At 39.9% G+C, this 16,025-nt stretch overlaps 1 protein-coding gene across 4 annotated transcripts in view; it reads left to right on the top strand.

Annotated features, from left to right (window-relative positions):
* The window catches only part of CHD7 (chromodomain helicase DNA binding protein 7), a 194,008-nt gene that overhangs the window by 149,930 nt on the left and 28,053 nt on the right, over window positions 1-16,025 (top strand). For all 4 annotated transcript variants that reach the window (XM_039523867.1, XM_039523864.1, XM_039523865.1 and 1 more), the window contains 6 exons: window positions 1,201-1,284; window positions 2,520-2,657; window positions 2,754-2,875; window positions 3,373-3,616; window positions 11,328-11,504; window positions 13,659-13,802. In XM_039523867.1, coding sequence (XP_039379801.1) covers window positions 1,201-1,284; window positions 2,520-2,657; window positions 2,754-2,875; window positions 3,373-3,616; window positions 11,328-11,504; window positions 13,659-13,802 — 909 coding nt within the window. The remainder of the gene's footprint in view (window positions 1-1,200; window positions 1,285-2,519; window positions 2,658-2,753; window positions 2,876-3,372; window positions 3,617-11,327; window positions 11,505-13,658; window positions 13,803-16,025) is intronic.

Consider the following 16,025-nt stretch of genomic DNA (forward strand, 5'->3'; position numbering starts at 1 on the left):
TCTGATTTATTTTAAAAAAGTAAAACATTGTTGAACTGCTGGTCCAAATATATTTATTATTCTTACTTTCACATAGAATGAACCCTGCAGCCCCGGAGTTCTCTGTCCCCGGCAGGCGCAGGGCCCCGGTTTCTCTCCGGCTTAAGCCGCGGCCCTGTGCCTGCCAGGGACAGAGAACACTGGCACCTGCAGCCCTGGAGTTCTCTGGCAGGGGCGGGGCTGCGGCTTCTTTCCAGCTTCAAAGTCGGAGGGAAGCTGCGGCCCGGTGCCTGCCGAGGACAGAGAACACCGGTGCCTGCAGCCCCGAAATTCTCTGTGCCTGGCAGGCGCGGGGCCCCAGCTTCTCTCCCCTGCTGGGCACTAGGCGGGGGCACATAAATGCCCCAGTGGGCACCATGGCGCCCGCGGACACCGTGTTGGAGACCACTGATGTAACAGGTGACCAGGCCACGTATTTCACTTTTTTACTATTTTCGAGTATACCATTTCTGTTTAACAAGTGCTTGTAGATGTTTTTTATTTGAGTAAGCTGTCATAATATTAAACTGTATACATTCTTACAACTCTTCCTTTCTCCCCACCACACACAGCCATCAATGTAGTTGAGTACAAAGCAAAAGAATGAAAGAGCATTTCTGTGCATATATCACTGAGTAAAGAACTTGGGGTGGAAGAGGGAGGTAACAAATTATAAACTTCAGGGAGGGAAGTATGTTTTGTTTGCTTTCCATTTTTTGGAATAATATTCTCTGAATCTTGCTTATGAAGCAGTCTGACAACTCCTGTAGTTATGGTAATCTAATGGCACTTAGTGTACACGGCTCTAATTTCTTTATTGCAAGCTGTAGTTTTCAAGAATGCTAAATGCATCGCATGCCATAAGCCTTTTCGATTGCTCATTAGTGAATTGTAATTTCACACTTCATTTAAAATATTCTTAAACATTCTCTCACAGTAAAAGGTTTCACACAGTAATTAAGAGGCCCAGTTAACAAAGTCTGAGAAGTCTGATTTCCTCATGGGGAATGATCTTGCTGAATTGTGGCATTTCAATTAACATGCTGAAGGTTGCCAAATATAAATTTTATGTTGCCGTAACCCAAAATATTGTTACCTGGTGAAAAGTGTAATGTTTGCTCCAAGGACAGGCTAACAAAGTTTTTGTTTTGTTTTGTTTTTTTGCCTGCTGTCTTTCAACAGATTGATGATGAGCTTTTTAATCCAGACTATGTGGAAGTTGATAGAATAATGGATTTTTCACATAGCACAGATGATAATGGAGAGGTAAAGAAAACTGTCGGTACATCTTCAGCCATTTGTACAACTGCCTGTATAAATATTAGAAACTTCAGTAGGTTTTTGATGACTTATTTCATCCTGTAGAAGTGAAGATAGAGAGCATTATGACAGGGATATGTATATGTATACACATGCTGCTGCAGTAAAGTTCATAGACCTAATATTCTACCACTCTTTAGTTAATTGTTTTTGGATATTCAACAATACATTTCAAATGTTAAAAAGCCTGGATTCCAGTACACCTGATCAGAACATGACAAGATGTCTAGTTTTTAGCATTTTGCTCTTTAGGAAACGTATGTAGCATTTTGAACTATTACTAAGCTATTGCCCTCTGGATATGTCTATAAAGTAGAAAAAGCATGTAGTTTAATAATGTAGCTATTTTTGTAAAATAAAGCTCTCATGGTAATTGCTAACTTTTTAAAAGAAAGTGTACTGGACATTTATAGAGGTTAAACGTACAGCTACATACAGTTAAACATACAGTTATTAAACCATATCTAATCTGAATTCACCATCACCAAAGGAGCTAGGCACTTTGTTAATCCTCTCTAATCATCACTACACAAGAACCTAAATTGTCAGCTCATCATTTATGACCCCATCCCCTGAGCAGGATCACTTGCGTGGTTGACTTCCAGGAGAACTCCAGTGGGCCATCTTGTTCTTGAGAGCAGAAAAGGCTTTAGTAATACCTATTTCTGGTTTGTTATCACTGCATCAATGAATAGTGATGTCTCCCATTGACAGTTGCTGTTTCAGTGATTCTGGATTTCCTGCTGCAAAGTTTGTGATGATACATGGACAGGACAAATACAGCTCACCATCTGAATGTGTGGCAAAGACTCGGGACCGTCATAATTGTAAAGCAAAGTTTTCATTTATTCTAAAATTTTGATTAATTTTAGGCATTTAAAATGACAAAATTTAGCTTTGCCACTCATCTTGGTGGTGAACTGCATTCCGTTTATTTTTATCTTAAATCATCAGGTTTACAACAGGTCAGCCTGCTGTTAGATTATCCTTCTGGCTGTTTTAAAGACATTTTTTAAAAAAATCTGTTAATTCTTTTTCATTGTATGTAGTGTCTAGAATATCTTTCATGTTACACTGCAGCTTTCCTTTAATTAGTTACATGTCATGTAGAAAAGTTTGTTGTATTGTTTTACATTTGAATCTAATTTTATCCTTTCTTTAACTATTGATCAAAACCAAAGCCTGTTACTCATTATCTGGTGAAGTGGTGTTCACTTCCTTATGAAGACAGCACATGGGAGCTGAAGCAAGACATAGACCAAGCTAAGATTGAAGAATTTGAGAAACTGATGTCTAGGGAGCCACAAATGGAGCGTGTGGTAAGAATTGGCTCTGTATAGAGGATTTTATTTGAAAATAGCTAAGTAATGTGGTCTTTCAGAAACCACTAATGGGATTTGCTGTATTTGAAACAGGAGCGACCTCCTGCTGATGACTGGAAGAAATCGGAGAGTTCCAGGGAGTATAAAAACAATAACAAACTCAGGGAATACCAGTTGGAGGGAGTAAACTGGCTTCTTTTCAACTGGTACAACACGTGCGTAAAGTAACTTTTTATTGTAGAACTGCTGCTTTAGAGCAGATTTTATAGTTCAAATTTAATATGTTAATATTTTAAATGTTTTATAGTCTTTTAAAAGTGAGACTTCAAAATTATGTTAACTATTTTTATTACGTGGATTACATAAAGTTAATAATTTTTATTATATTATAGATAATATATAGTTTTATTTTATATATATAAAAACATCATGTTACATAATAAAGACATGTCTTTATGTGACAAACATATATACGCACACACCTATACTTGAGAGAGAACTGTATAATGAGAAATATAATGATCCTGTTGCAACACCTGCTAATATAATATTTATTTAAAACTTTCTGAGAGTGTTTTGTCCTGTTTAAATCCATACTAATCTATTAATTTATATATCTGATCTTGCAGATTTTAGCTTTACAGATGTTTTTGTTTTGTAAATGCCATATTCAGAATAGAGCCATAATAGAGCCATTTGTATTATTTTTCAGACGAAACTGCATTTTAGCAGATGAGATGGGGTTGGGAAAAACTATCCAGTCTATTACGTTTCTCTATGAGATCTATTTGAAAGGAATCCACGGTCCTTTCTTGGTTATTGCTCCACTGTCCACAATTCCTAACTGGGAAAGGGAGTTCCGCACCTGGACAGAGTTGAATGTGGTTGTGTATCATGGGAGTCAAGCCAGCCGGCGGACCATTCAGTTGTATGAAATGTACTTCAAAGATCCACAGGTACTTTTTGGAATTTTGTAAAACTGTAATTTAAAAAAATCAAGTCATGAGGGTATAGTGGGTTGAGTTTTATGTGCTTTGAACATCAATTTCTAATACTGCTAAGGTAGAATCCAGCTTAATGGAAATTTCTATATTATCAGCTGCCATAAATTGCACAAATATTTCTTGAGATCACTACAGTCTTGATGAAAAACCATTGTGCATGAAGGAGAATATTGGAAAGTGAATAGTTAGGGCTTCTAATTTTAGGTTTTAACCGATAAACACCAATAAAACAACCCTAGCACCCCCCCCCCCCCCAAAGTGTTTATGCAGTTACAAGTAACCATTTCCAGTGTTATCTAAAGCTTTATCTAAGCAGAGTAATATTACAGGGGTGTGATTTCTAATGTGCTGTGCATTAATTGGTCTGTGTAGACCTTGCTGGTGTGCACTAAAGGTCCCCATGGGCACTTGAATATATTGTCGTTTAAAACATGTCTTCATTAAAGTGCACGGTACTATATTAAAGTAATATAATAGACTTTTCTCACAACAGCATATACAAAGAACCCCAAAACCTCTGATTTTGGACACCTGCATAAAACTCCAAAATAGCTAAAAATCCAGAAAAATAAAATAAATAACCCCCCAAAAGCACTTTGAATAGAACATGCTAGAAATAAAGAATTAGTTGGGATGATAGGTGTTGGGGCTATAGGGAGAAACAAACAACATTTTAAAAACGGATGATTGGATAAAGAAAATATGATCCTAAAATCCACCCTTTTGTATGTTGCTGAATAGTGGAGACAACATAGTTCAGTTATTACTGTCCTCTTTAACTTCTGATAAATTTAGTGCAGGTTTTTTATTATTAAAAAGAATGAGATGCCATGACCTCTGGCAGATAGCTAGTTTGTTTACTAGTCAGTATTTGGACGTGAGCTAGCAAGTCTAAAGCACTTTGCATCTATGGAGGGAGGTTGTTGGTGCGGGCAAAATAGTATTAGGAAAGTAGAAGGATATAAAAACTGCAGCTTCACTGTACTTGTCTTCTGAATAATAGGGCTTCAGTTTATAATTAATGCCAATGAACATGGGTTTATGGAAAATAGATCCCTATCAAATTAACTTGATACCTTTTTGGATGAGATTACAAGTTTAATTGATAAAGAATAATAGTGTTCATGTGAAATACATAGAGTTCTGTAAGGCATTTGACTTGGCTTCACACATTTTCATTAAAATAACTAGAATGGTACAAATTTGGCATTAAATGGATTAAAAATTAGCTAATGGATAAATTTCAAAATGAAATTGTAAACAGGTAATCATAATCATTGAGCAAGTGTGTTTCTGCTGGGGTCCTTCAGTTTTTGTTCCTAAGCAATTTAATATGTTTATAAATTAACTAGAAGAAAATATAAAATTGATAAATATAAAATCAGTAATCAATAAGGCAGAGAGATTGTGGGAGTGGTAACTAATAAAGAAGACAGGTAACTGATGAAATGTAATCACTTATCCAGCTGGGCACAACCAAGCAGTGTGTGTTTCTGTACAGCCAAAAGTGAAGTTGTGTATCTAGGAACAAAATCCGTGTTTACAGAATGAGGGACTCTCTCCTGGGAAACAGTGACTCTAAAAAAGACTTGGAAGTCATGGTGGAGAATCAGATGAGTTCCCAGTGTAATGTGTGGCACAGAGGGAGGGTCTTCTTGAGCACTGATCCCCACTCCAGCAGCGCACCCTCCTGAGTTGATGCCTAAAGCCAAATATGAGCTGCTAGGAAGCCAAGACAGTTACTGGTACTGATGTATACCCTGTTTTCCATAGAGTAAGTCCGTTCCTCCTTCCTGTCACCAGGTCTCATATTCTTGCTATTTTCAAGCAGGAAACTTCTCCCTGGAGATTTGTGGTCAGTGTCCCCTGAAAGGCCTTCCAGTTCCCCTAGTCATGTTCAACTGCCCTCATGACAGGAATGGCATTGATCTATTCACTACCAAACAAGCCAGCCATACACCTGGTGGGCCTGCTAGAGTCTGTCCTCACAGATCTTGAGGAGATGATCTCTCCACTGCATTTGAGGAACAGCTCACATTCCTTTCTACTTCTCTGCCCACATCACCTATATTAGATGACCAGGAAGAGCCAGACCCCAGAGTAGAGTATCAGAATGAAGTTTAACAAAGACAAATGTAAAGTGCTCCAATTAGGAAGGAACAATCAGTTTCACACATACAGAATGGGAAGAGACTGTCTAGGAAGGAGTATGGCAGAAAGGGATCTAGGGGTTATAGTGGACCACAAGCTAAATATGAGTCAACAGTGTGATGCTGTTGCAAAAAAAGACATGATTCTGGGATGCATTAATAGGGGTGTTGTGAGCAAGACACGAGAAATCATTCTTCCGCTCTACTCTGCACTGGTTAGGCCTCAACTGGAGTATTGTGTCCAGTTCTGGGCACTGCATTTCAAGAAAGATCTGCAGAAATTGGAGAAGGTCCAGAGAAGAGCAACAAGAATGATTAAATGTACATGACCCAGTTCTTTCAGTCTTCCTTCATAGGTTTGTTTAGTTTGGAAAAGAAAAGACTGAGAGGGGACATGATAGCAGTTTTCAGGTATCTAAAAGGGTGTCTTGAGGAGGGAGAAAACTTGTTCATCTTAGCCTCTAAGGATAGAACAAGAATCAATGGGCTTAAGCTGCCGCAAGGGAGGTTTAGGTTGGACATTAGGAACTTTTTCCTAACAGTCAGGGTGGTTAAACACTGGAATAAATAGCCTAGGGAGGTTGTGGAATCTCCATCTCTGGAGATATTTAAGAGTAGGTTAGATAAATGTCTGGACCCAGATAGACAGTATTTGGTCCTGCCATGAGGGCAGGGCACTGGACTTGATGACCTCTCGAGGTCCCTTCCAGTCCTAGAATCTATGAATCAGCAATGTCCTGTTTCACCACCAAAGGGCCTGTCATCGTCATCTGACAGTATCCTTGGAACCGATACTAGTGCTGGATGACTTCAGGTCATTCCAAGAGCTTCTTATTAGAATTGCTGAGACTCTGGAGATAGAATTTGGTCATATAAGAGATCTCACAAGTTGTTCAACATTCTGGCAGGACTAGTTGTTGTCAGAATCACCCTCCCCATAAATGAGGGTTTAAAACCCTGGGGCATACACTAACCATAATAACTTGACTGAAAAATGGATAGAGAAACAGTACTAGGTTCTTCAATCTGGGTTTAAGTACTGTTATGCCCACCCCAAGCCAGGCTTCTTAGTAATTTCAGGAACAACTGAAATCAAACAAGGCACTACAGGAACAATTGGAATAAGAGAACTACTGCTAATGACAAGAACCCAAAAAGCCTCTATCTCTTTGGAGAAACATTTTACTCTTATGCCTCATCAGATGCCTCAAACAGGTTAGGATGCCCTCCTAGACCACCTGCAGATGAATGGCACCTGGTGCCAGGGTGATTTGTGCTGCATATGAACATCCTGGAGTTCAGGAACATCTGGCTGGCTTGCGTGGCATTCCTGAAGAGCTCTACGGTGCAGATCTTTATGGATAGCCTATCTGGAATACACTATATCAACAATCAAGGATGTGTTTAATCATCCCCTCACTGCCAAGAAGTTGTCAGGCTGTGGACATGGTGTCATCCAAACAGGAACCTTACAGGTACTAGCCGTGACATGATAAACTTCTGAAGCAGGCAGATGGTAACCAGCCAAGAGTGACTGCTGCAGAAATCTATCACAGAGCTGATATTTTGCCATTGGAGGGCTCCAATAATTAATCTGGTCACCACGGAGGACAATGCCAAATGAATGAAATTCTGCCCAGAGAGGGCATGAACCTGGGCTTCTAATGAGACATCTTTCTGCTGCAGTGGACTACCGGTCTCAAATGTGCCTTTTCCCTGGTTCCCTTGATGCCCACAGTGATATCCAAAGTCAGACAGAACAAGGTCATTGTCCGAAACCGATTGCGGTTCAATCAGCTTTGGTATTGAGAGAGGAAAAACAGGCTGGACCAGAATAAGGTTTAAAGCCAAGCGGCTGCGTTTATTGGGGGGATAGTTACAACGTTGGCCGAGGAGAGGGGCAATTCTTAGCTGGGATGTTATTAAACAATACAGACACACCCAAAAATCATTAACAATACAAATCTATACTGCTCACTGCTTCACACTGAGTAGGCAGACACACTAATTACACAAGATGGAAATCGGGTTCGTCAGAGTGGTGCCCGGTGCAACACAGAAAAGAGACCCACAGGCCACTGCATCAACCGCCCTTGCTTTCACACTAAGGGATTTACCCAGAGTGTGGTGTGGCTGCGATTGTGCAGATTCCACTCACACAGACCGTGGGGACAGAAACCCCTTGGTCAGCTAATCCTCAGGTGGAGGCAGCACCAAGCACTCCAGACAAAGACAGAGCAGTAACTCACACAACTTAAAACAGTCTATAGTTAACTATCTACTAAAACCCAGAACAACTATACAAACTAAACAACTGTGCAATTATGAGTTCAATAATTCAACTCTCATATACTGTATACACACTTGGTACCGAGTTAGGGAGGGGGAAAAAGAGGAAGCTAGGTAAGCAAGCTGTCAGAAATTAGAAAGCAAATACCACACTCCAGGCGCAGCTGACCAGCAGAGCAGACACCAGAAGCATGACGAGCTGATGGAAATAGATCCAAAACGATAAATCCAAAGCGATAACGAATCCAAAACGACACGACACGAGCTAGCTATAACGGGAGGAGACCCTGGCTGAAAGGTTGATCAGGCCCTTCAGCTGACACGCGGATACTCCACAAATTTTTTTGGGGGAAACCTAGTTTTATTCGAAGGGTCTCACTCACTCATGTCAGCATCTGATTGGTCCCTGGCTCCTACACCCTTCAGGCTCCGAACTGTTGCCCCCCCACGCCAACAGGATCTGCACACGACACACTGGCATCTCTGCACAAGGCACTAGCCTGACCCCTAGATGACCAGGCCAAAAAGAGCGGGAAAATGCACACAGCGCTATAATGTTGCACACCACACCTCAGGGTTGCACACAACACCACGGTGTTGCTGGGCAGAATTAGGTCTCTGCCCTCTCCTGTGGAACAAGAACCTGGTCCAAGATGGAGGCTGCCTTGTCCTTTTAGCAGATCAAGATGGCCCTGGACCGACAATTGGCCATACAGAGCCATAACTATGTATAGGGTTGCGACAGTCATGTGGACCTTAATGGCTCCCAATTGGACACAGCAGTTTTGACTGTCAGATCTCTTGCACATTTCCATTCAGACCTCCCTTCTTGATCTTCCCAGATATGATATCCTGGTCCTGCAGTTGTGGCACTTGTTGGCTTAGATGTTGGCTGATTGAGCACCATTAAGAGACTGTTCTCAACAGGTTGTTAAATTCCCTATACAGAATAGGAAGCATTCTGCTTGGAAAATCTCCTCCTCCAAATGGAAACTGTTGGACAGCCCAATATAACATGGACCCAGTTGAGGTTCTGACACCACAGATCTTCAACTATATTCTGAACCAGAAACAAACTGGATTGGCATTTAGTTCTCCAAAAGTCCATCTTGCAACAGTATCATCATGTCTTGCTTCCAGTCAGTCATACTGAGGCTTCTCACGTGTCAGAATCAAGATTCATTTAAAGATCCTCCTGCATACTTAAGTACCTGTTGAAGAGCTGATTTCTACATGGGATTGCAATATTGTTCCTGTCCTTTAAGCTGCTTTCCAATTGTTGGATACATCACTTTACCTTTAACATGGTCTTTCTAGTGGCCATCAGCTCAGCATGGAGGGTCAATGAGCTCCAAGTTCTCATGGCCAGATCTCCCTACACACCTTTTCACAGGGGCAAGTCAGTGCTGAGACTTCATCCTAAATTCATCCCAAATCTGGTCTTGGTCTCAAAGTTTCACTGAAATCCGTCATTTTAACCTACCAGCCTTCTTTTCAAAACCATACTTGATACCATAAGAGAAGAATACGTAGTTCTGCTGTCTTGAACTTGGCATCAAACCTACCCAACATATCAAGGTCATAATGTTTGACAAAAGTCATCAAGTTCTGGCATGTTCCTGAAGCAGGCAGACGACCAACATCTGCACTGATATTTGGTGAGAGTGACTCAGCAGCTAACCAACAGGTGGAGATAGTGTGTGATACATGTTGAAATACTCTGTGATGAGATTAAAAAGCCAAGCAATGAACCAGATATAGCCACAAAAAGAGATTAGGAGACAGTTAAAAGGGTTTGGTCCCATCAGTTAATAGAGAGAGGCTGTGGAAACATTGAAGGAATGTAGGTTTGACTCCTTGGGTGGCACTCCTCATTTCCACAATTCAGAAGGGACACTGCTTGCTAGTTACCCACATTGGGATCCATGCTGACACTCATTCATAAGCCGAATATTTTTGGTAAAAAAGTGACCCATCAAAGAGCAGGGGTAGGCGTATAAGTGGGTCTACAGCAAAATGTGATGATTTTAAACTCTATGGAATAATTGAATTGAATAGCTAATACATTGTCATTTTGTTTACCTGGAGCATCTGCAGGCATAGAGCCCCTCAGCTCCCTGTGGCCACGGTTCGCCCTTCCCAGCCGATGGGAGCTGAGGGGCTACATGCCTGTCACTGTGAATGCTCCAGATAAACAAAATGTCCAGACCCACTAGCGGCTTACCCTGAAGGGCCAGGAGCCAACATTTTCCAACCCCTGAAGTGAAAGGATCATACAGTTTTTTTGCTATTTTTACCTAACCATCTTGGGGGGTGGGCTTATAAACAAACGGGTATATGCAGTTACTTACCCTACAGTAACTGTGGTTTCAGCATGTGGGAGGAAGGAAAAGCTGGGCAAATGACAACTATGTCAAATATTGTCAAATTGTAGCCACTGACTTTGGAACTAAAACATGTGTTTGAAGCTAGTTTACATTTTTTGTCTGAAGAAGATTGGGAAGAAATATATCAGAATTACATCCAGTCCATTGTCTTCACAATATTTCCAGAATAAAATATTTAATAGGTTTTATTGGACACTGGTACTGAAAAATGTAGGATTAACTAATCAAAGTAAATGGTGGTGATGCCCCCAGTAATCAGCTAAACTGTCCCATAGAATTTTCTTACTTCAAATTATGGAAATACTGGAGAAATATATGCAAAGATCTTTCCACAGTTGTGTAGTGAACACTAAGACATGAGTACTGACCTATAAATTAACAAAATATGGAATACTCAGAAAAATGGAACTCTCTCCTTCAGTTTATTCAGAATGCTTGAAAACTGTCAAACACAGCTTTGACGGAGAAGATAAATTTCTCCAAAAAAAAAGGGGGGGGGGGAAATGACACTAAAACTTGGTGTTGCATTGATATGTTGTTTTGTGTGGTGTAATGTGATAAAATTTTTGCAGTGACGTTATCTTTGTGTCTCATATGCATTGATAAAGCACTGGTTTTTGTGCAGAATTAACAAACACAAAACAGCATAAAGCAGCAGACTTATTTGTTTGCATTCCTTTATTCTGATGTCAGTGGTAATGATTGTATTTAAATACTTTGCTCATTGCACTGTTTTTTTAATTTTCTTTATATATAATGTGAAGTTTAAAAAAAATTAATATTTCTTCTTTATTCATTAGTAAGGTTGTCTACTTATAATCATTGCTGTTCTTTCAGGGTCGGGTAATAAAGGGGTCCTATAAGTTTCATGCTATTATCACTACATTTGAAATGATTTTGACTGATTGCCCTGAGCTGCGTAACATTCCATGGCGTTGTGTAGTAATTGATGAAGCCCACAGGCTGAAGAACAGGAATTGCAAGCTCTTGGAAGGACTGAAGATGATGGACCTGGTAGGTGCTTCTTGGATCTTATGTACTTATAGTCCTGGTTGGTAATTTCTTAAGAAGATAATTTGTAAGCCTTTTCCTGTGTTATCCACTAAATCAGCTCAATTTTGAGAGAGAGAGAATTATATGAGAAACTTTTCTTAAAGACTTTCTAGCTAGCCAAATGGACAAATCTACAAACTTTTAGTTTAAACTAAACTGAACCCTAAACTAAAGTGCTGAAGAACCCACCAATCTCCTCATTAAATTTAATCCTGGAAGCTGGTCTTCTCCCTTAAGAAAGGAAGACAAAGAGAAGTCCTTCTTTCGATCCTACTTTTCCTCCCATATCATGCCATTTTTAAACTCTGTTTTTGTCCTTTATCTCCATCTACACCTTTCCCTGCCTCCCATCTTTAAAAATTGGCCACTTATCTATTTTAAATGTGTAATTAATGAAAACATGGTGAAGTGAAATGAACTCTGATGTAGGCGATCGGAACTGCTCAGTTCCAGTTCTGCCTCTGCCAGAGACTTGCTGTATAACTTAGACCAAGTTCCTTAAAACTGACTTTCATGGGAGGTAGTTAAAAGGTGCCCCATTTTCTTTATTGTATACCAAAAAAAGCATTGAAAAATGCTTTGAAAAGTAATTTTTTGGAGGCAGAGGGGGTGGGCTTAAGACATGATACTCTTGATATTTTTGTCTTGTGCTTTTGCTGGAAGATTTCCTTGCAGCATCAGAAGAATGAAATAAAGTGGTCTTCAGACCTACAGTAGGTTTTCCAACAAAACTAAGAAAGTAAAAACCTGGTATCTCCAATGTGGTTTTTTGTTCTTGTTTTATTTTAAGGAAAAAAATGAATATTCAAAAACAGCTATTTTATTTTATTTTTATTTTGCAAACTGCCTTTAACCTTTGCCTGTTTTCTCTATCTGTAAAATAACATTTATCTTGCTCACAGTGGTTTTAAGGGTTAATTAATGAATGTTTGTAAAATTCTGTAAAGGCATTTATTATAATGTCTGAGAGGAAGATGGGCTATAGCTAAGGCAGTAGACTGGGACTCAAGAGATCTGCTTTTGATTCCTGCTTTACTACACACTTCCTATGTAATGTTGAGCAAGTCACTTAACCTTTGTGCTTCCTTTCCTAATGTGTAAAATGCAGATGATACTTCATTTCTCCTATTCTTTGACTGTCTTGTCTGTTTACATTGTAAAATCTTTGGGGCAGGGACTCTGCATTTGTTTAATGCCTAGCATGATGGAGTCCCAGTCTTGGATCAGCTTCCAGGAGCTACTCTGATATAAGTAAATAGCATTATTCTTTGTGTTTCAGCTTTCAATCCACCAAAACTAAACACACCATTTTTTAAAGTTTTTTGTTTGCCTTTTTTATATTACTTAAACAATATGAAACTTTTCATTTTGCTCCCCCACCATACCGCAACAATTGTCCTTCCCCATTGACTCTGGGGCCAAATCTTAATTTCTCCCACATTCTCGGTCTTATGCTTCAGCAGCTCACTTGCCAAATCTGCTTCCTTCATCCTTGTCTGCACCTTGATAATTCTACTTCCTGACTCTTAAGAAAAAAATGGGTCATCTTTGAACAAACGTAGGGTACTGTGTACAAATAAATGTTTACTCAGCTGGTTTTGAGATGCTTGAAAAGCTAGGACAGATAGGTAACTGCCCTTTTCTAATGCTACATGAGTAGTGTAGAATTTTTATTATTAAAGTGGAGAGTAGAGAAGAGGTAACTAGTTCCAGCTATATTGTTAATGTACTGTAGTACGTTGAAGGATTTCCATTGTGTTAGTGATGAGAGATGGTGGGGGAAGCGGAGTTGTTAGAGCCTGTAGCATATCCCTAGTCTAAAAGTCTGTAAGATTTGTGGAGGGGATGGGGTCATGCAGCACAGATAAGCAAGAAAGGACACTGGCTGGTTGGCTAAAGGACCTATCTTTGGCAAGAAGCTGAGTGGAGTGCCTGGACTGATTTGGAGTTAATGCTCTAGAGTGCCCTTGGAGGAAGACCAGAGCGTTTGGTGTCTCAAAAGATTTACAAAGAGTCATAGAGTTGAAGGGACTACTGAATGATGAGGACAAAAACATAATAAGGAGAAAACATCTCCACAGATGGTTTCTAGTCAGCTGCTTATTTTTCTTGCAGGAACACAAGGTGCTGCTCACTGGTACCCCATTACAGAACACTGTAGAAGAGCTGTTCAGCTTGCTTCATTTCTTGGAGCCAGGTCGCTTCCCTTCAGAAACCACATTCATGCAAGAGTTTGGTGATCTGAAAACTGAAGAACAGGTAATTTTAGTCATGCACTGTTTTCCTGTTTAAAGAGACAGTTTTAATCCTGCTACAGTAATTTTTATTAACTAATTATTATGATTTATTACAAACAACACCATAGATCTTCAGAAAGGGAAGACTAAAGGAGACAAATCTTTTTCTAGTGTATTTACTTTGTGCATTAGACTGTATACTTTGTGTAATAAATTTCACTGTGTCCTCTGGTGAGTCAATCATTTACATAGCACCAGGGCAGCTCAAAAATGTTTTAAAAGGGATTTTTAAAATGGCTGGGGGATCTGGGGACAGGTGTAGTAGCAGAAACAGCTTTCACTCTTTTTTTTTGGTTAGATTGACTAGATTTCCAGTTGACATTGTCCCTTTAACATGGCAACAGAATAAGGAGCTGCTCCTTTTTCCCTTGAAACAAATGGGAATACTGCCATTGACTTCAGTGGGAGCAGGATTACGTCTGATCCCAGATTAGTAAATGACCTAACCCAATACAGACATTATTGTGCTTGTAATCTTTATTCAGAAATAGACTATTCTAGTGCTTCCCATTGAAAGAAACTAAAAGATTTCTAAAAATTCATGCAGCATAACATAACAGGTGCTAAATTTAAGTCATTGATATAAATTAGTTTCTCTTGATATTTAATTACATACAAAAACTACATTAAAAGGAGGTTAGGGTTGCAAAGTTGAGCACTCAAAAGTTAGGAAATGCCAGGATAAAGGTTGTACATGCAACTTTAATTTAGCTGCCTTGTGAGTTATGATACAGTCTTTAATTAAACGCTGACATACTACTTTTTCAGCAGGATCCTGTCTTGGTTCGGCTTCAAACACCTTAATTCTGGTAGTATTAACTTCTGTTTGCTTGACATGTGACCTTAATTTTCTTTTAAGGACTTTTTTTTATTTAATTGCATATATTTTTAAAAAAGCAAACTGAAAAAACAGCAGTTACATCATATGGATCATAATAACCCTCTACATATGACATCAGCAGGGTTGGCACCTTTGGATTCACAGCACAGTCCCATACCACTTGAACTAACAAAGTTGCAGATAGAAATATCCCCTGCATGGACCAGCCACAAGACAGGGATGAGGCACCTCGCTTTGACAGTGGATTTCATAGTTGTTTGCTGAACAGCAGAGGAGTGTTGGGACTCTGGAATCATAGAACTGTGGGAATGGAAGCGACCTCGAGAGGTCATCTAGTCCAGTCCCCTGCATTCATGGCAGGACTAAGTATTATCTAGACCATCCTTGACACGTTTGTCTAACCTGCTCTTAAAAATCGCCAGTGGTGGAGATTCCACAACCTCCCTTGGCAATTTATTCCAGTGCTTAACTACTCTGACAGGAAGTTTTTCCTAATGTCCAACCTAAACAGCCCTGGCTGCAATTTAAGCCTATTGCTTCTTGTCCTATCCTCAGATGTTAAAAAAAACAAAAGGTTGTTACAAGAAGGAGGGTGAAAAATTATGTACTTGAAACTGTCCCCACTCACTCCTCTCTTCTCCAGAATCCTGGGTTCCATTTCAGATTCTGGAAGGTCCATGTGCTCTAATGATTTACCTTCTTCCTCCCCTGCCCCCTGGCTTCCTGTTTTCATCTAATCCTCAGCCCTCTGCATTCGTCTACCCCCCTTCTCTCCACACTGGCTGATCAACAGCAGAGGGAGCATTGAGAGCACAGGAGATAGTCTTTCTGCTCTCAGTTCTGGTGCCCAGCACCACAGTGGCCACTAGTAGATGAGGAACAATTGCAGGGTAATTCTTGCTCAGGCCTGCCACTGAGGGCGATTGCATGGTGGGGCAGGCAATGCAGATAGAATCTTAGAGAATTTAGCTGCCAGCCTCACACAAACCTCTGAAGATGTAGAAACAGGGATTTTCAGAACCTTTATAGTTTGGCCAAATGTTGGTAGGTTTTCACTCAGACACTAAAAGCATCTCTCCAGGGCAATTCTACCAAATTACAAATACCTGCTCCAAAGCATGCAGGTGCAAGTCGTCTTAAATAAACAGACACATTTTCCCCCTAACTACTTCTCACAAAAGGCTTTTCCTTGGATCTTTATTATATAAAGTAATATTATGCCTTTGGCAGAAATCAGCATGGAAAATTTCAGCCTAAACAGTTAGTTTTATAAGCAACTGAAAACAGGGTCTTATAATGAAAAGTGCTAGGCAACCTATAATAGGCATTACTGCCAGTTCTGTC

The sequence above is a fragment of the Mauremys reevesii genome, linkage group 2 (assembly GCF_016161935.1).
Source record: "Mauremys reevesii isolate NIE-2019 linkage group 2, ASM1616193v1, whole genome shotgun sequence".
Classification (NCBI taxonomy): Eukaryota; Metazoa; Chordata; order Testudines; family Geoemydidae; genus Mauremys; species Mauremys reevesii.